Below are 21,466 nucleotides of genomic sequence, written 5' to 3'. Positions count from 1 at the left end.
AGATCCAGGATGGTCCACAGACCAGCATTTGTCTTGTTCAGACAATCAATCAATCATCTGTAAAGCGCACTACATACCCGCGAGGGTCTCAAGGCGCGGGGGGGGGGGGGGCGCCACTGATCGAACAGCCAGGTCTTGAGTGTCCTCCTGTAGGTCAGCAGGTCTTGGCTCTCTCGTAGGCTCAGTGGGAGGGTGTTCCATGTCTTGGCGGCGAGGTGGGAGAAGGATCGCCCGCCGGTGGTTTTTCTTCAGATGCGCGGGATGGTGGCGAGTGAGAGGTCGGCGGAGCGTAGCTGGCAGTTGGAGATGTAGAAGGAGAGCCGGTTGTTGAGGTAGGCTGGGACGGTCTTGTGGAGTGCTTTGTGTGCGTGGATGAGGAGCTTGAAGGATATCCTCTTGTTGACGGTAAGCCAGTGCAGGTTTCTCAAGTGGGGGGTGATGTGGCCGTGTCGTGGTACGTCGAGGATCAGTCGTGCCGAGGCGTTTTGGATGCGTTGTAGTCGTTTGATGAGCTTGGTCGGGGCTCCCGCATAGAGGGTGTTTCCGTAGTCGAGTCTGCTGCTGACGAGGGCCTGGGTGACTGTCTTTCTTGTATCTGTCGGGATCCATCTGTAGATCTTGCGGAGCATGCGGAGGGTGTTGAAGCAGGAGGAGGAGACGGCGTTGCCTTGCTTGGTCATTGAGAGCGTGGAGACCAGGATGATTCCCAGGTTGCGTGCATGGTCGGTGGGTGTCGGGGCTGCCCCCAGTGAGGTATGCCACCAGGAGTCGTCCCAGGCTGAGGGGTTGGAGCTGAGGATGAGGATCTCCGTCTTGTCCGAGTTCAGCTTCAGGCGGCTGATCTTCATCCAGTCGGCGACAGCCTTCATTCCTTCGTGGAGGTTGGCTTTGGCAGTGATGGGGTCCTTGGTGAGGGAGAGGATCAGTTGAGTGTCTGCATAGGAGATTATGTTGAGGTTGTGCTGTCGGGCAACGTGTGCGAGCGGGGCCATGTAAATGTTGAACAGTGTCGGGCTGAGGGAGGATCCCTGGGGTACACCGCAGATGATCTCGGAGGCTTTGGAATGGAATGGGGGGAGGCAGACGCTCTGGGTTCTGCCGGAGAGGAAGGAGGTGGTCCATTCCAGAGCCTTGTCTCGGATCCCTGCGGCGTGGAGGCGTGCGCGTAGTGTGCAGTGGCAGTCGGTGTCAAAGGCGGCGGAGAGGTCTTGTAGTATGAGTGCTGCGGTCTCACCGTTGTCCAGCAGGGCCCTGATATCGTCGGTGGCAGCGATGGGGGCAGTCTCGGTGCTGTGGTTGCTGCGGAACCCTGACTGGGAAGGGTCCAGGATTCTGTTTTCTTCGAGGTATCGGGTTAGCTGTCTGTTGACGATTTTCTCGATGACCTTGGCCAGGAAGGGGAGCAGAGAGATGGGCCGGAAGTTCTTGAGGTCTCTTGGGTCTGCCTTAGGTTTTTTGAGTAGGGCATTTATCTCGGCGTGTTTCCAGCTCTCTGGGAAGGTCGCGGTCTCGAGGGAGAGGTTGATGACGTTGCGCAGGTGGGGTGCGATGGAGCTGCTTGCTTTGTTGAAGACGTGGTGCGGGAATGGGTCTGACGGAGAGCCGGAGTGGATTGTGCTCATGGTCTTGATGGTGTCATCGATGCTCACCCTGGACCAGACTAGCAGGGGTTCGTGGTCGATGGTGTGCGGAGGGTCTGTTGTGTTGCTGTCTGTTGGGGCAGCCTGGGTGTTGAAGCTGTCATGGATGTCTGCTATCTTGCGGTGGAAGAAGGTGGTGAGGGAGTCGCACAGGGCTTGCGACGGCAGGATGTCGTTGGTGTTGGAGCTGGGGTTGGAGATTTCCTTCAAGATGTTGAAGAGCTCCTTGCTATTGTGTGCGTTGTTGTCGTGGCGGTCTTTGAAGGAGGTCCTCTTGGCCGCCCTGATGAGGTGGTGGTGGTTGCGGATGGCGTCCTTGTGTGCTGCGTGGATGTCCGGAGTTTGTTCACTGTGCCATTCCATCTCTAGTTTCCGGCAGGCTTGCTTGTTGGAGGCAAGGAGTTCTGGGGTGAACCAGCTGGCCCTCTTGCTAGTGGTTCTGTGGGGGGGTTTCTTCAGCGGGGCGAGGGTGTTGGCGCAGTCCTCGATCCATCGTCTGAGGCTGTGGACAGCGTCGGCAGCGGTGGAGGGTTCGGAGGGTGGACTGAGAGCGATGTTTGCATGTAGTTGGTCTTCGGTGATTTTGCTCCAGCAGCGGTGGGGGATCTGTTGGGTGCGGTGGTGTGTGGTGGGTTTCTGGAAGGCGAAGTGGATGTAGCAGTGGTCGGTCCAGAGGAGTTCGGTGGTGTGGCTGACGGAGACGTGCGGGCTTGAGGAGAAGACTGGGTCGAGCGTGTGGCCGGCAGAGTGGGTGGGCTTTGTGATGAGTTGCTTCAGTCCGAGGTTGGCGAGGTTATCGATCAGGGTTGTGGAGTTGTTGTCCTTGTTGTTCTCAAGGTGAAAATTCAGGTCTCCGAGGAGGATGTAGTCGGTGGAGGTCAGGGCGTGCGTACTGATGAAGTCGGCGATGGAGTCGCTGAACTGGGGACAGGGTCCGGGGGGTCGGTAGACGAGGGTGTCTCTGAGGGTGGAGTTAGGGTCTGTGTGGATCTGGAAGTGCATGTGTTCGGCGGTGCGGAGCGTGTCGTCGGTGCTAGTCAAGACCCTGATGCTGTTCTTGTGGACGATGGCGATTCCTCCTCCGACTCCGTTGGTGCGGTCTCTGTGGGTGATCTTGTAGCCGTCTGGGATGGCTATAGCGATGTCGGGTGTGGAGGAATCGTACAGCCAGGTCTCTGTCAGGAAGGCGATGTCCGGGGATGTTGTGTTGAGCAGGTCCCAGAGCTCGATGGCGTGTTTGCGTGCAGAGCGGGTGTTCAGTAGTATTCATCGGAGGTGGTTGGCGTCTTTCTTGGCGGGTGGTTCTTCGGCTCCGAGGCTGGTGTAGCTGCAGTTCCGGCAGGTGAAGGGACCATGTGTGCGTTTCCGGGCGGCCTTGAAGCAGGTGTGGGTCCGTCCGGAGTTGAGAGCGTGCAGAGTGCTGGCGTCGTAGTGACGGCGGTCGTCATGGCGGGTGCGGGGGCCAGGGGTTCTGGCGCTGGGCGCTGTCCAGGTGCAGACGGGCTTGCCTTAGGTGCGCCTTCGGCGCGCCAGCGGCCGGCATATATGGGGAGGTGGGAGGCAGGAGCAGGTGGGAGGCAGGAGCAGGTGGGAGGCAGGAGCAGCTGGGAGGCAGGAGCAGCTGGGAGGCAGGAGGCAGCGGCGGAGTGGTGAGGGACGATGAAGGGAACAGAAGGCAAAAGGGCACAAAAAAAAGGGAAAACGAGTGTCACAGAGAGCAAGAGGGCACAGAAATACAGGGAAAAACGAGTGGCACAGAAGGCAAAAAGGGCACAGAAATACAGGAAAGACGAGTGTCACAAATACAGGCAATACAATAAAACAATAGAGCGGCCTACCACTGGCCACCAAGGATGAGGCGCAGGTGGTAGCCTGTGGGTGGTGGAAGACCTTGAACTTCCTCAGCAGCAGCAGCAGCTGGGGCAGGGACACACAGGCAGTGCTGTGCGGAGGGGGAGCGACCTACCTGGTGGGGTCATGGGTCGCTCTCCTCACCGCGCAGCGGCCGGCATATATTGGGAGGTGGGAGGGAGGAGCAGCTGTGAGGCAGGAGGCGGGGGCAGCGGGCAGTCAGGGGGGCGGGGCCGCAGGGGACACAGCGGCAGGGGCGGTGAGGGACGATGAAGGGAGCATAAGGCAAAAGGGCACAAAAAACGAGGGAAAACTAGTGTCACAGAGGGCAACAGGGCACAGAAATACAGGGAAAAACGAGTGGCACAGAAGGCAAAAAGGGCAGAGAAATACAGGAAAAACGAGTGTCACAGAAGGCAAACAGGGCACAAGAATACAGGGGCAGCTGAGAAACAGAAGGCAAAAACGGGCGGAGAGGCACGGGGGCAGCGAGAGGTACAGAAGGAAAAACCGGGAAGAGACACGGGGGCAGCAAGGGGTACATAAGGAAAAACCGGGCTGAGAGACACGGGGACAGCGAGGGGAACAGAGGGAGGAAAACGGGCACAGACCACGAACAGGCAGCGGGGGAAGACAGAACAACAGCAGTCACAGACACAACAATGAAATACAGGCAATACAATAAAACAATAGAGGGGAAGATGAACAAACCTACGGCCTACCACTGGCCACCAGGGATGAGGCGCAGGTGGTAGCCTGTGGGTGGTGGAGGGCCTTGAACTTCCTCAGCAGCAGCAGCAGCTGGGGCAGGGACACACAGGCGGTGCTGTGCGGAGGGGGAGCGACCTACCTGGTGGGGTCAAGGGTTGCTCTTCTCACCACGCAGCGGCTGGCATATATTGGGAGGTGGGAGGGAGGAGGAGCTGTGAGGCGGGAGCAGCGAGTGGGCAGTCAGGGGGCGGGGCCGCAGGGGACACAGCGGCGGGGGCGGTGCGGGACGATGAAGGGAACAGAAGGCAAAAGAGCACAAAAAACGAGGGAAAACGAGTGTCACAGAGGGCAAGAGGGCACAGAAATACAGGGAAAAAACGAGTGGCACAGAAGGCAAAAATGGCACAGAAATACAGGAAAAACGAGTGTCACAGAAGGCAAGAGGGCACAGAAATACAGGGAAAAAACGAGTGGCACAGATGCATAAAGGGCAGAGAAATACAGGAAAAACGAGTGTCACAGAAGACAAGAGGGCACAGAAATACAGGAAAAACAAGTGTCACAGAAGCCAAACAGGGCACAAGAATACAGGGGCAGCTGAGAAACAGAAGGCAAAAACAGGCGGAGAGGCACGGGGGCAGCAAGAGGTACAGAAGGAAAAACTGGGCAGAGACACAGGGGCAGCGAGGGGTACAGAAGGAAAAACCGGGCTGAGAGACACGGGGACAGCGAGGGGAACAGAGGGAGGAAAACAGGCACGGATCACGAACAGGCAGCGGGGGAAGACAGAACAACAGCAGTCACAGACACAACAATGAAATACAGGCAATACAAACAATAAAATAATAGAGCGGAAGATGAACAAACCTACGGCCTACCACTGGCCACCAGGGATGAGGCGCAGGTGGTAGCCTGCGGGTGGTGGAGGGCCTCGAACTTCCTCAGCAGCAGTGGCAGCTGGGGCAGGGACACACAGGCGGTGCTGTGCGGAGGGGGAGTGACCTACCTGGTGGGGTCAAGGGTCGCTCCCCCTCAGCAGTTAAATGTGAATGGAAAACTAGATTCTCTTCATATATAAGGAACTGGCTTCTATTACACCCAACAACATCACCTACTAGGTTTACAAGAAAGTCAGGACAAGTAGGGGATTGTCTTGATTCGTGGCAAAAAATTCCAATCACACGGTTGCTTGGAAAAGTTTTTATCTGACTCTTATTCACATCTTTGCCCCTTACATGGCCGTCCGGCCTGGCCTGGGGCTTCCTCGGGGCTGATGCTGATTGAAACGAAGGACTTGTGCAAGGCAATACTCCACTTCTTAGAGCACGGACTGATGAGTGTGCTGTATGGGACTACTTAAGGTCCTGACCTTTCCTACAACGCCCTGAGGAAGCCCCAGGCCGGACGGCCATGTAAGGGGCAAAACACGTGTTGGCTGTCACCTGTCTCGATTTTGACTCTGAAAATTCGAATAAGAGTCATACCAGATAAAAACTTTTCCAAGCAACCTTATTATTGGATTTTTTTGCCATGAATTAAGACAATCCCCTACTTGTCCTCACTTTCTTCTAAACCTTATGTCTCAAATGGGGAGGGGGGTCTCCCATTGTCCAACAGCCCCCTCTTACCTTGAACATCACCCACTAAACGTCCACCAAGCTAGAAGGTGATGGGGAGAGTGCTGATGTGACTGAGCACCAAAAGTGTCCCTGGCTCCTGTGAATGATGTTCAGGCCTAAGGAAGGAGCACAAATCTCTCCACCATCAATACTTTATGGCTCCAACATGGGTCACATGTAAGTGCCAGAAGAGAAGAAAAGTTCAAATGCCTTCTTCTGCATCGTCCTCTACCGACCGAGGAACCTGTACTTCAGCTTAAATTCATTAGGGATATTGCACGATACATGGTCGGCAGTGTCAATAGTAACAAATAATTCATTTACATCATAGTTCTTTGATGCTAGTATGAGACTCTCATCCTCTATCCTGGAGGAGACCATTAATACATTTAAAAAGGACAATCTACAATTTACTCTTGCACTCAGTCGCTATGGGTTCTCTACTGCCCTTGCAAAGGTGAAAAGATAACTTTTACTGACCAGTGATGTCAATGAATTTAGTATCCTTGTCCACACGATCAGAGGGCAAAGCGACTGGTTTCTAGTCATAATGTAAAGCAGCTGATTCCGAAATTTAGGCTTGTGGATGTGATGGGCTACCCATATATAGCACCACCTTATGTTTCACGTCTATATACTGCTTTTGAGCTGTTCCAATCGCTGGTAAAGAGTTCTGTGTCAGGCCAGTCACAGTAGAAAAGGCTGCTGTGCTTTGACCAACTGTCTCTGAAACAGGCTAATGCCGCTGGTACAGACAAAGACCTTGAACCAAACTAAGTCTCCTCTGACATTTTGGTACTGACTACCTGTGTTTCTTAATAATGAAGTGTAAACAATTGAGAGAAGATAATAAAATAAAGAAAATGGAAGGAAAATAACAAACGTATCAGAAACTCTAGGAAAGTGAGAGGGATAGATTTCAAAGAGTAAATGTATAGAAATTTAATACAATGAAAAGGGATGAGCTGAAATGGAAGGTTTTCATAAGGATGGTGATTCAGCGACACAGTTTCAGTGAGTGTTAAGTAGTCTTGCTTTATTTAGCTTGGGAGTATCTGACTAGGCACTAAAAAGTTTGTTCCACAAGTTCCACAGTGTAGCTTTTTCATTGATTAAATGAAGTACAAAGTGGTGCAGAGCAGCTTCAGACGCAGTATCAACTGCTAGGATTAGGCTCTGTGTAGGTCAGCCTCTCTTTGTTGCATAGACAAGCTTCCAAGTTGGGTTTGGAAGCCTTGGCAGCTCTTTAGGCATGGACAGTGGCACAAGAGACTGAGCTGACCAAGACTTGGAATTTCATGGCTTTCTTGACTTCGAAAAACCACTGAAATACCCGAGTGCCCCTAACTGAAGTCCTTGACAGAGTTATTGGAGTGCTACTGGCAGAACTACCCTGGACACTTTAGGATGGGATCTTCAAGGATTAGGCCTGAGAGGCACTTTGGACCAAGCCCCAAATCAGACAGGTGTGAGAGGCACCCTGATGGGACTTGTATATGGATTGAGGCCTTGAGGTACTTTTGGGCCCTCTCTGGATTTGGGCCTAGAAGACACCTCCAAGCAAATTCAGGGTCCATTATACTATGACAATACCTAAGAATAAGGATCTGCTATGAGGTGATTGGTCTAGCCAAGGCTGCTACAGGTGGTCTTAGAGCTGGTGTTAGCCCTGGCATCTTTTGGCGAGTTTCCCCTGTCTTTCTGACCTCCTGGTTTTGACTTTGTTTTTGCTGGTTTAGTGTCTCTGCACACTTTATTTCTACTGCTGTTTCGTGTTAAAGTGCAAGCGCTCCCATTGTAAATTGTATTATGGATTGATGTTTCCATGATTGGCATTTTTGATTAACTGACAAGTCCCTAGTAAAGCACACTGACAGTGCCAGGGCCTGTAAATCAAATGCTGCTAGGGGGCCTGCAGCATTGGTTGTGCCACCCACAGGAGCAGCCTTTCAAAGAGTTCTCAAACTTGCCACGGCAGTGTCTGCGTGGAGTTTTTACTGCCATGTTGACTTGGCAAATGCACCCACTTGCCAAGCCATAACCTTCCCTTTTATTACATGTGGGTCACCCCTAATGTATGCTCAAGGTACCCTTATGGGCCAGGTGCGGTGTATTTGAAAGATATGATATGTCCTGGTATGTGACGTACTGATTGTGAAACACAGGACTATTGAAAGGCTCTTTGTCCTATAGGATAGAATGGGAAGTACTGGGTAGCAGTTTACAAGTATATCTTCCCATTGGGACATTGGGATGCCCAAACTCACAATGTTGAAATGCATCTTTTGGTAAAGCTGATTTTTATGTTCTGTGTTTGAAAATATCACTTTTTAGAAAGTAGGTATTGTTTGCTTAGCCATCCTGGGTGCATCTGCTGGGTTGTGGATTGACTGTCTGGCTTAGGAGTGACAGTGGATAGGGATGTGCAGTCTCTTTAGACAGCCACTGTGGGGGTTGAGGTGTGTCCTGCCTTTCCTGGATGAGTCAGGGCTGAGCAGAATAGAGGCGGGATGCATTTAGAGTAGTGGGATGAGGGGGGCGTGGCTTGGCTGCAGAGCGGAATGACTGCCTGAAACCGCAGCTCCGCCGATCGAGCACATTAATCCGGCAATTATCGGCAAACCAGGTGTCTGGACTCGGACCACTCGACCCCAGTAGTGTGTACAGCAACTGCGCCCTGCCTGACAAAACTCCTGGACCTGTGGTTGGAGCCGCTGCGAAGATCGGGCAGACGAGCAGTGCGCAGCGAGGCGGCCTGGAGTACTCGTGGTGGCCGGGGACTTGCGTGAGGCTGAACCCGGGAGCGTGCTGTGCTGCCGGGCGACGATCTGCTGCTTTGCCTGGCCCTGTGACCACGGCCTGACCGGTGGACACCCCCGCCGGGGGAGACCTCGTAAAGTGGCAGCGGGATCGGTGCCGCGGACAGTTGCCGACCCATGTGGGGACGGAGTGCGAGGAAGACTCTATGCTACGCCGCGCACCGAGGCATTGGACGATCTCCAGGAGGTGAGCCGTGGCCGGTGAGTGCTGTTGATCCTGTGACCTGCGAGAGCGCAGCGCCCGAACTCCCTGGGGACACTACAGCTCCATCCCGGCGGGATATACACAGCCCCAATGTGACAACGCCGCTTGGGCCAGGCCTAGCGGAAACAGACGGAGGGCGGCCATATTGTCCGGAGCGGTGGGGATACTGCAGGCTGCACCCAGGAGCCCCGCGGCGGCAGGTTGGGCGGACGAGATAGCTGCTGCAGCGGATTGCCGCCCTGGGGTTGTGGCAGAGACGCCGCGCGGCCGTGCTCGGGCCCCTCGCGAGGAGAAGATTTTGCTTGCGGTAGCGAGTCTCGGCCGCTTAAGGCACCTGGGTCGCGGGGCGCGCACCACCATCTTGCCTTTCACCTGATCCGGTGCTAGAGTGCCCTGGGGCCGTGCGCACTGTCGTGGGCAAGCTGTGGAGCGACGGGGCAGACGTGGAGCTGCTGCGCGGAGGGTGGCCGTTGCCCAGGAGTCCACGCTGCAGCTGACTCGTGCTGTTGGGAATAGCCTGGTGTCACGCAGCCCTGCCCAGGTAAAGGTGTGCTAGGGCCACTGGCCGATTGGGACGACTGCCCTTATTGCTGCCTGCTGTGGGCCCCCGGAGTGGGGAGACTAGCGACCCGAGGGGTCCCTTGAGATACTGTTGCCCTTCTCGGACGTCTGTACAGGGAGACAGCAATGGGCAAACCGGACACGAGGCAGCCGAGGCTCACCTTTGACAAATCTAAACAGAAAACGGCGGAACCGGAACACCGGGATGCTGACACTGCGGGGGTGGAACAGGGAGGCTCTCAAGAAGCGGACATTAAATCGATGTTCCAAGAACTAAAAGCGAGCTTGAAGGGCATCGACACCAAAATGGACGCACTGGCAGCACGCATGGACAACATCACGACACGAATGGCTAAACAAGAGGGTAGAGTAGATGCGCTGGAAACGCGAGTGACCGACGCAGAAGACTGTCACACGGACCTCGACAAAAAAATGCGCGGCATGGACAAGGTTCTGGCGCTAATTCAACAAAAGAATGAGGACCTGGAAGCGCGCTCGAGGCGCAACAACGTCCGCGTCACGGGTGTGGCGGAAACAAGGACATTACAAACATGGAGCAATATGTTGAGCAGATGCTGAGGGACCTCTTTGGGTCAGGTCTGTCACAGATGTTCCTCGTTGAAAGGGCGCATAGGTCACTGGGGCCAAAGCCTAAGCCGGGAGCACCGCCTAGGCCCATTCTTGCGCGCGTCTTAAATTACAGAGACCGGGACACGATATTGCGCATGGCAAGAGACATGCAGGATGTGCAATATAAAGGCAACCATATCGCCATATACCCGGACTTTACCATGCAGGTACAGGCTGCTCGCAGAGAGTTCCTGCCAGCGAAAAAACTCTTCCAACAAACGGGTACGAAGTATTCCCTAATATACCCTGCGAAGCTCAGAGTGCAGGGACAGGGAAACCATCTTTCTTTCTAGATGCAAAGGCGGCTCTGCAGTATGCGAAACAACTGGCGAGAGATCAAAAGAACCAACCGCATTCAGAGGGACCGGAACTGCGGGACAGGCTAAGTGATGTAGAGTGATTGCAGGTGTTAAGTACTTGACATTGCACTATGGAATACCTGTCTTGACCGGGTCAGGGCCGACTGCCTGCTCGGAACATTGGGGGCTAACTGACTGTGGCGGGAGAGTTCAGTGACCATGCGGGATTCGGGGTGCGGGTGGTCCTTGAGCTGACACGCTGGGCCAGCGCTCGATCACCCTGTCAAGTGTACGGGAATAGTAGGTGGCTAACTTGCGTACTCCAGGGGATGATTCCCAATCGTTGGTTACCGTTCCTGACTTTCGCTAAAGTTCCTTTGGTGGGGAGGGTGACCTGGGGGGATATTGCACAACCTAATTGGGGGGTTGGAGCGGGTGGGGATTACACTTCACGTTTGGGGGGTTTTGTTGTTGACCGTTTGGCTGGTGGCGAGAGGCTGGATGAAGCGAGAACTTGCGTTGAACCAAATACTGCACATTATGTAACACCCCGTCGACAACGACATTGCTCACGATGCTATGGCCGCTTCTCTACACGGTGGCCCGCTGGGCTGGTTCGGAATGTAGTGCTGAGTGCACGGGGGTGGATGCGCGGTGTGTTGCGCGGCGCTGGCGTGCTGTTTGAACTAGGGCTTTTACTTCCGCAGCGGCCGTGAAGCAAATTAAATGTCTTACCTGGAATGTGCGGGGCATGAATGACAGACGAAAAGCCAGGCTGGTGCAGGCTTTCCTACACAGAAAAGAAATAGACATCTGTCTCCTGCAGGAGACCCATTTGACTGCAAATGCCGTACAACTGCTCCGACATAATAGATGGGGCGAGATAGTACATGCTTCTTACTCTAACTACTCCAGAGGGGTTGCGGTTCTGATTAGAAGGGGTCTCCAATGGAAAACGCATGAGGAAATTAGGGACACTGCAGGCAGATACATAATGCTAGTGGGGACGCCTGCGGCCCGGCTGCGATTATGTGGGGGGGAGATTACAATGTCGTACTTTCAAACACTATAGATAGGCAGGGCACAGCCAGAGAACATCACCCCAGGGCGTCGGAAGCGCTAGGCGTTATCATGCAAGAGGCGGAACTGGTGGATTCCTGGAGGAAGCTGCACCCCGAGCTTCGCGCGGGTACCTGCCTCACAATGCATAGGGCTACTTGGTCCAGACTGGACTACTGGTTGCTATCTAGAGACCTACACGCGTTGGTGTTGGAGGTGACACACTTGCCGAGGTCATTGTCTGATCACGCCCCGGTATGCTTGACACTGTCCACACCGTCACAGTACATTCAGCCGTTTAGTTGGAGGTTCCCCTCCCGGGCGCTACGCGACCAGGTATTTCAGCAGGAACTGCGCGACAAGCTGGAGGAGTACTTCGAGATTAATGAAGGCACGGTAGACTCGCCAGGCACGCTCTGGGAGGCTTGTAAGGTGGTAACTAGGGGCTACTGCATGTCGCTCAAAACAGGAGTGCTAAGATCCATAAGAGATTCATTGCGCAAACTAGAAACAGAACTTTCTAACATTGAGTCTGCATTGCTAAGCGCGCCAACAGACAAACTACGCGCGGACTTTAGGTCGAACCTTACTCAGTATCAGGAGGAGGCGGACAGAGAAGTGGCATATTTGTCTAAAGATAGTCAGGCCAGAAGATACGGAGAGGGAGACTGCGCTGGACGCACGCTGGCGGCCATGCTGCGAGCTCCACGAGGGACGGATTATATTCTGGAGTTGAGGGGTGTGGGGGGTGGAATGGTAAGGGAGCCAGGAGCCATACTTGCAACTATGACAGACTACTATAGCGAATTATATACATCCAGGGTGACACCGGAAGACCAGGTGCTAACCGAATACCTGGACACAATAGCTTTAGCGTGGTTCAATAATAGTGCCAGACAGTATATGGACTTACCGATTACGCAAGAAGACATAAGAGCCACAATAGCTAGTCTGCCACTTGGCAAAGCACCGGGCCCTGATGGCCTGACGGCGGCCTTCTACAAAGAATATGCAGATATTCTGGTCCCGAGACTACACAGGGTGTTCGAGGAGGCAGTAGAAAACGGCGTACTCCCACAATCGATGCGTGAAGCTATGATAATTACCCTGCTTAAACCTGGAAAAGACCCCACTAGCCCAGACTCCTATCGTCCACTTTCACTAATAAACCTCGATGCCAAAATATATGCAAAGTTGTTAGCGGACCGCTTAAAATACATGATGCCACAAATTGCGCTATCTGACCAGTCGGGTTTTGTGATGGGGAGGTCCACTTCGCATAACTTAAGAGTGCTGTTTGGGCTCCTGCACTACCTAGACCCCAAGGTACAGGCTGCAGCTGCATTGTTGGATGTGACCAAGGCATTCGATTCCCTGGAGTGGAAATTCCTACTGACACTCTTCACCCGAATGGGATTTAGCCAGCTCTTTGCGAGGAGCATTGGCATACTTTATAACAATCCGTCTGCCAGGGTACGGGTGAATGGACAGACGTCTGCTCCTATATCCATCACAAGAGGGACCAGGCAGGGATGCCCACTGTCACCGTTACTATTAGCTATCGCGACGGAACCACTAGCGGGTCGCATGAGGCAACACCATGCTCAGCGTAGCATTGGTTTCACGTCGCGCGGGCTGCTCATATCTATGTATGCCGACGACATCACCATATACATGATGAACCCATCGGAGAATTTTGACCCACTGATGAGAGAAATGGTGCGCTACAGCGGCCTCACTGGCATAGACATAAACTGGTCAAAGTCGGTCATGCTGCCACTGACGGATGGCACGACTCCATGCCGCACTGAATTCCCAATAGATTGGGTTACGGACGAGGTCAAGTATTTAGGTATAGCCATAAGCCGCACTACTCACGAGATAGGACTGGCTAATTTTGGTGTTGCCATGAAATGGTTAGAAAGCAAAGTGAAGAGATGGAAAACGCTGCCATTGTCGTTGACAGGCCGTATAGCTATTGTAAAAATGGTCGTGGTGCCTAAGTTTCTTTATCTGTTCGTGAACGTCCCCTTGCCGTTAACAATGGCGTTCTTTCGCCGACTTCGCTCTGCCGTGATTGAACTGGTGTGGGCGGGCAGGCAGCCCAGGGTGGCCTGGAGCCTCCTTACACTTCCCTTCCATCAAGGGGGCCTAGCAGCCCCGGACTTTGAGCTGTATGCATATAGTGCACAGGCCCAATACCTACACTACTGGCAACATCTGATCCCCTACCAGCCCCACGTGGCAATAGAGACAGACGTGGCGGCACCTTGCCCCCTCAAGACGGCGGTGTACCAGAAATATAAACGGTCCCAGGAAGACATTGACACCGTGGAGATGGTACGTTGGGCATGGTCGAATCTTGCGAGGCGAGCGGGCATGTCTGCCCTATACGCCCCGAGTATGCCGTTGGGGGGCAATCCGCTGCTGGGACCGCTGACAGATGCGGCGGTGGTGCAACGGGCGCGTGACTGCGGCCTGAAGGTAGCAGGTGACTTATATCCAGACGATACCTTTCTCACAGTGCAGAATATGGCCGCAGCGTCTGCACCGACGGCATCGGAACTCCTACTATACTATCAGCTGAGGGCGGCTTGTAAACACAGATATCCTATGTTCCCACAGGCTCCACCGACGTTGGCAGCTCTGGAAGACATACTCTCGAACAGCTCCTCGCGCAAACTGATAACGCGCATATATAGGGCTACACAAACCGCAACACCTGTTGCGCATGTGGATTCAAGGTCGCTGTGGGAGGTGGAGGCAGGCATTCATATCACAGAGAAACAGTGGAAGTTTTGCTGCACCCAACTAGAAAACTTGTCTCCTAATTACAGACTGAGGCTGATACACTTTAATTATTTACACAGGACATATCGTACACCCATACAACTCTTTAAAATGGGTTTACAGGCCGATGCGAATTGATGGAGATGTGGCGAGAGAGAGGCTATGTTCTACCACCTTGCATGGGTGTGTGGACCGGTATATGGCTTTTGGGAAATAGTCTTCACTACCATAGGGAAGATAGTGGGCACGGCTATCGACCCGGACCCGCTTGTGGCCCTCCTGGGATTTGTGATGAATGTACCTAGTGCATCGTGTACGCTAGTGGCCCTTCTATTATTGCTCGCTAAGCGACAAATAGCGATACACTGGAAGAAAAAAGCTCCGCCGAAAGCATCGGGCTGGGTGGGATCAGCAGTGTACTGTAAGGAGCAATTGACTGCCTACTGGGATCAGATGCCGCAGCGTTCGAGGCCTGCAGACATATGGCAGCCGCTGGTGGATTGGCTGGCAGAGGCAGCAGTGAATGATAGTGACTGAGGAGGACTGTTGGATGTGTGGTGTTGTAGCGCGGCTGGAGTGGGGCTGCGACGTGGGGCTGGTGCGAGGGGAGGGCACTATTGCCCCCCGTGCGACGTAGCCCGGGCAGGACGGCGGGGTGGGGGGGAAATGACGTGAGTGTCCCGACGGTTGGAATGTGATTTGTGAGTGCGGGAGATCTCGTGACCGCGCAGACATGGTAATATATTGTCGCTGGGTGACAACTGCAAGAGTCCGTGTTCAGAACATTGGTCGCTCTTCTCCGAATCTCGCTTACAGCTGTTATTGTTGATTGTTCAGTTTTTAAAGCATGCTGTTTGAACTTTGCTCATGTGTATACAATTGATCCGTACTAGCGGCGGAACGCTGCGACAACAAGCTGTCTGCCTCCGGGTTGTTGGCTGAATAGCAGTGTACACTTTGATGGTACAATAAAGGTTTTGGAAAACAAAAAAAAAACAAAAAAAAAAGAGTAGTGGGATGAGATTTCCTTGCACCTGAATGGGCCTGGTCTGCCTTGGACAATGCTGTCTCCACCTCCTGCCAGGAAGCTGGGCTAGAGAGGACCAAACTGGTTTGGACTGACCCCAGACACTCTACCCAAGAGAACAAAGAGAAACTGAGCATTAACATTGGGGCGCAGACCCCAGAACTTTATAACTCGTTTGGATCAAGGAACCTGCCAAGAAGAAGAGCTGGGAGAACTGCCATGAGGAGTACTGCCCCTTTGGTGTGTTGTCGCGTTGCTGGGTGTTAGACCTGGCACCTTGGCGGGAGTCTCCCTTCCACTTTTTGTCGCTGTGCCTCATGTGTTTTTATGGTGTTGGCCGCTCAGAGCACTGTGCCACTGCCAACCAGTGCCACAGTGCAAGTGCTCCCTAGGTAAAATGTATATGCTGGTTGGATTCCATGATTGGCCTATTTGGTTTACTATCAGACCCCACTAAAGTGCACCAGGAGTGCCAGGGCGTGTAAATACAAATGCCGCTGGTGGGCTTGCAGCACTGGTTGTGCCACCCACAGAAGCGGCCTGGTAAAATGTGTCTAGGTCTGCCATTGCAGAACCTGCGTGCAGTCTGGTACTGACTGGCAAGTGCACCCACTTGCCAGTCCCTAAACCTTCCCTTAACTTCATGTTAGTCACCTCTCTGGTAGGCCCAAGGGCAGGGTGCATTGTAAGCATAAGGTAGGACAAGCCCTGATGTGTGTGGCATGTCCTAATTGTGAATGACAGCCATTTTCGTTTTTCATTATTGTAAGGCTATCTTGTTCTCATAGGCCAGAATGGGCTGTTAGAATTGTTACATCCTATGATCCTAACAGGCCCAGGGAACATGGTAGAAAATAGAGTTTAGTATGCCTGAACTCAGAATAACAAGGTACATCTTTTAGTAAGGTTCATTTTAATATTCTGCGTTTGCAAATGCCACTTTTAGAAAGTTGGCATTTGCTTGCCTAACCATTTCAGCCCGCCTCTGCGTGATGTGTATCTGCTGTCTGGCTTGTGTGAGTGACAGGGCTGTGGAAACCCAGATGGGCAGGGCTAGGTAGCCTGGTGGTGAATAGAAAGATTGACCTATAGATGGGTGGGCGGAGTACACCTGGACTCTGAATAGGGCTGTGCTCTGCCACCACAATGCTGGCTCTGCCCCCTGTGGAGCGTCTGATGGCTCTGCCCTGCTCCGTGAAAGAAGAAGCCTGCATCCCATCAACAAAGTGCTCCAGAACTGGACTGAACTAGGCAAGGGCCCCCCTGGCCTGAGAGAACAAAAGATTTGTGGTATAAATGTAGGAGCCCTGCTCCTAAGAAATTAGATCCTGTCCTGCCAAGAAGAAACCTCTGTCCGACGAGGAGGAACCGGGAAAGCTGCATGGAGGAGTACTGTCCCTGACCTGGGGGATTGGCCTGCAGTGGTTGCCTTGCTACTGAAGAAGGGGAAAAGACCAAAGGAACTTTTATTTGACTTGTGCTAAAGATCTCCAAGGGCTTGTGAACGAGCTTGCCCCCTGAACGAAGTCCCAGGACCAGTGGACTTCACCGCCGTGAGAGAGCGCTGGAAAACGGACCGTTTTCCTTGTAAGCTTGAAGAGAACTGCTGTGTGCGCTTCCCGATCGAAGCGTACCCCCTGATGATTGTACCTGCTGTCCGGCCCGAACAAAGTGACTGAGGCCCCTCTATGAGCCGTAGCTTGCACCACAAAAGAAGGTTTCATCCGGCCTGAGCAACGCGACTATCTGGCCCCTACGAGCCGTAGCTCGCACCGTAACGGAAGGACTGTGATCCGTACTTGCTTCTACCCCCCTACGAACAGTACTGCCAGCGTACGCTCCTTTCCCCTGCTTTTGGGAAAGCTGCGGCGCGTGTGGTGGTCGTGTACGTCTCCCCTGTGCGGAGCGTACTGTTGTTGTATCCAACGTTTCGACCCAAGATTTCCGATCTCACGGTACGGCGCAAACGCCGCAACGAGCTGTAAAGTGCCGTGCCTACGCACCGTCGTCTGAGCCTGCACACCCAAGGTCCAACGTACCGTAGTATGCAACGCCAGGAAGACACCGCACCGGACACCGCGCCTGATGCCCGTGCAGCCTTCGCGACGAACTCCCCCAAGATAAAGGTACTGTGCCAGATCGCACCGTAGGGTGTACGCTCCTTGCCTGGAGCACCTACAGTGCGTGCAAGACCCGTTCCCTGAGCCTCTGTTTAACGCGTCTGAAGCGGACTGAAGGGAACGACGTGCATGGAACCGTAGCATTACGCTAAAGTGAAGAACTCTTTTGCTACTAAGTATTGTGGGCCATCTAACAGCTATCTGGTCTTGTGCTAAATCCTATATCTCTATATAAAATACTATTTTTGCATATATCCCAGTGTGGAGTCCATTTGTGGGGTTGTCACTGACTTACTGTGTGTGTGTTCACAAATGCTCAACCATTATGCCTGAGATAACACGTTGTCTGCTCACGCCAAGCTACCTAGAGGGGGAGCAGGGGTTATTGTTAGAGTGTATCCCCTTACCCTGACTAGAATAAAGGATCCCTGCTTGACACAAGTACCTACCTGTGCCAACCAGAGAACCCGGACTGCACTAAGCAGTGAAAGGACTGGACTGAACTTTCTTCCTTGTTGCTGAGTATCTTGAAGGGCTTGAAATGGAGCTTGCCTCCTGTTCACAAAGTCTCAGAGACAGCAAAGACTTCACTTACCTCTGGGTACCACCTCTGAAACCGTGGGTTTCAGTTGCCACAGTGAGGGAAAGCAGCTGACACTGTCATCGAACCGCTGCTGGCTCCATGTCCTGAAGGCACCGCAAAAGGCACCACCGCACTTCACACTACAACCCTGGTCTCACTGACGACAACGACTGCCACCGAGCTGCTGCTTGCACTGCGACCTGTTGGCACCGCACTCCGCAGCGCTTCGCTCCACTTCGCTGCTCTGGTCTCACCGACTACAACACTGCACGCTGACCTCGACACCCATGGTGTGGTGGCACTGCCCGTAAGTCCCACTTGCACCACCCCGTCCCACACCGGGCCTTGGTCGACGAACACCAGCACTTGTCAGCCCCGTAACAAGCACTGTTCCCCTTCGCACCGCAGCCCCGGTCTCACCGATGCCGCTGGACAACCGTCACCAAGCTGCTGCCTGCACCACGACTTGAGGGCCGCACACGCCACACCACTACGCTTCACATCACATCTGCAACGGTTGCCGCGACCGGCCCGCACCAATGCGGTTGGCTGAAACCAAAGGTACTGTTTACGAGTCTGCTCACACTAATGCCAGTCCACACAGACACAGTCGGCCGAAACTGTTGGATTCTGTTGTTTTCAGCACCTCTGTAGCCCCGGACAGAGCTACCAGCTTTAAGGAACTGCATTTTGAAGTCATTTTTGCAAAGTGCATATTTTTGATTACTGAATGCTAGACTTTTATCGTTTTGGTCTTGCTGGCACAGATAAATATGGTTTATTTTTCTAAGCCTGGTGTACTGTTCTTTTGTAGGGTGTTCACTGTATTACTGTGTGTTATGTGCAAATGCTTTACACATTGCCTCTGAGATAAGCCTGACTGCTCGTGCCAAGCAACCAAGGGGGTGAGCTGGGGTTAGTTCAGTAGTGTATCTCCCTTTATCCTGACTAGGAAGAAGGGTCCCAACTTGGACAGGGTAACAACTTGCCAACTAGAGACTCCCATTTCTAACAGCTGCAGCTGGCATTTCAAATATTCGATTTTAAGGGATTAGATCACCCAACAGAAGCATGAGGACTAGGATGAAAATTAGGTTACACTCACCAGTATCCTCGAGGGGCAACTCTGCTTTCATGCTACAAACTCTTCTAACATCCACAGGACAGAACACCTGAAGGTCAATGGTCTACAAGGAAGCCTACTTTCCAAACGAAGAGAAAGAGTTAGAGAGAATTTCTTCAGACAAGGGGTGCCTCAGTGGAGGCACTTTAATCACAAAGTGGGGCCATTTAGAAGAAATGGGACTGGCACAAGCATCATACTTGGAATATGAGTTTATCAGGTATTTGTGGTGCAAGGAACCAAGTTCAGACACATGTGATATACTGAGTTAAGATACCAAATGAAACAGGAGGGCAGAACAACTGTGTGCTGTACACAAACACCATCTGAATTCTAGAATAAGAAAAGAGCTAATATGTGGGGAACCTGTGGCTCCCCAAAAGGTGGGGTCAATGGGGCCGAGTGCTTCTTCTGAAATGTTTACCTTTTGCTACACAAGAGATGTTCTGATATCCCACGATTTACAGCCAAAACATCATATAAATTTGAATTGAGAACCAGATGTCACAATATCAATATTTTTATTGTACAGGACCAAAACATTGTACTAAGATTAAATATGTGTTTCTTGATACACAATGGTGAGTGAATGTTGTCTTTTCAATCTGCACTAGAATGTTTCTCCTGATATATGCATTACCTAAAAAAAAGAAAATTCAAAGCTTCTCATGCAAATATTGTTTTAAATTACCTTGTCAAATGTCTCTCCTGGAGCTTCATCTGAAGACTGCCCAAGAAGCAAAAAGTCCGACACTCCTCGAGCAATGGCCAGAAGACAGTGACCACCAGAGATTAAAAGCACCAAGAAGGGAAACTGCACAGGCTCCATCAGTCTGGCAGTAAGGGCATGGGCCTCCATATGATGAATAGGGATGAATGGTTTCTTATACTGGTCCACCAGCTTCAAACTGTATTCAAGGCCTATTCCCAGGCTTAGAGAAAGTCCAGGCTTGACAGTGGTTGCAATGGCAGAGAGTTCATGTGGAGTGACACCACTGGCACACATCGCCTTATTTACAACATGTTCAATATTTTCTCTGTGGAGGCGCTGCGCAATTGGAGGAATGATTCCACCTGTTCTAAAAGAAGAAAATAGAACCATGAACATAGTTTTTATTTACAATATTTAAATATTATGTAAAGGTTGAATGCACCAAACAAAGCAGATGTTTATCTATTTTTAAACAGTGGCAAATAAAATAACCACAAACACAATTCTCCAAATCACTCAATAAAAGTAACACATTTTAGAACAATTATAATACGTCAATGCAATGTCTCGACTGTAGTTTGCTACGCATCTATTTTGAAGCATATTCAAACATGTGAAGGAACATGTATATCAACATTAAAATTTAAAGATTAGAAAGTGGGGATTTCTGACAGATATCCCAACATAAGAATGTCCTTTCATTTTGCACTGGTTACTAAGCTCAGAAAGCCATGACACCTCTGGCAAAATGGGCACCAGAGCAGTGGCATCAGTTGGCGGTCTTTGGGGAGTGTAACCACCACCTCTAAGACCCTCCTTGCAACCTCCATGTGACCTCTTATTGCGAGAAGACACCACAAAGCACAGTGAACCATGCCCCACCCCTTAGGAATTAAAACAGACCCTCCCTAAGCCCCTCAGCAGCCAGTAATTGTGAGTAGAAGGCTTGAGAAGGACATGGGGCAGAAAATATCTTCCCTGCTGCTAGATCAAAGATGTGCATCAGCAACAAATGATGGACTGATGGCTAATGAATCAAACATTCACACCCAGTCAAGGGAGCTGGGCTAAATCCATCGTTCTTTTGCTCACTACGCCACCTCAGTTTGGGCCCAGCCATATACAAATCTGTCTTGTTTAGCACAATATGCACGAATATACTGTTTTAATGCGTGTATTTGTCAAAATAGATCAAGTGACTATTTCAAACGATGATAAGGTCCTACTGATAGAGCAGTGCAAGTGAAAAGTAGGTGAAAAGAGTGCAGCAATATATACAATGCGCCTAACATTATAAAAAGGTCTCAACCGGCAGGACCCTTCCAGTACAAGAAATCTAGGTATTCTCCTTCCATAAATGAATCAGTGGTCAAAGCATAACATTCGACATTTTGACCCCATAGCATAAATTTAACAGGGTCTTCTTCAAAACTGATGTAGCAACCTGACCAAGGGGGAAACAGAAAGTTCTCTTAGGTAGACATCAAATGTCCAAAATAGAATTCCCGGAAAAAAAAGGTAAAGGCTTCAAATAAATTGGAAACACGCTGGATATAATCTTAAACGTACATCCGCTCAAAAAGGTCACAGCCCCGAGTTCTGTAAAACCGCTTCAGCAGTGCTTCCGAAAGAAACTGCGGCGGTCCAAGTGAAAAAAAAGGCACAGCTCCTTGCTCTGTAAAACCAGCTTTATTTTTCCCACACTGTCCATTGTGCT

General features: G+C 51.9%; 1 protein-coding gene across 4 annotated transcripts in view; it reads right to left on the bottom strand.

The window, feature by feature from the left end:
- The window catches only part of OSGEPL1 (O-sialoglycoprotein endopeptidase like 1), a 243,697-nt gene that overhangs the window by 85,463 nt on the left and 136,768 nt on the right, over window positions 1–21,466 (bottom strand). For all 4 annotated transcript variants that reach the window (XM_085648811.1, XM_085648813.1, XM_085648814.1 and 1 more), the window contains one exon: window positions 19,729–20,116. In XM_085648811.1, coding sequence (XP_085504937.1) covers window positions 19,729–20,116 — 388 coding nt within the window. The remainder of the gene's footprint in view (window positions 1–19,728; window positions 20,117–21,466) is intronic.

The sequence above is a fragment of the Triturus cristatus genome, chromosome 3_2 (assembly GCF_964204655.1).
Source record: "Triturus cristatus chromosome 3_2, aTriCri1.1, whole genome shotgun sequence".
Classification (NCBI taxonomy): Eukaryota; Metazoa; Chordata; class Amphibia; order Caudata; family Salamandridae; genus Triturus; species Triturus cristatus.
This window is presented reverse-complemented; position numbering and strand designations above follow the sequence as displayed.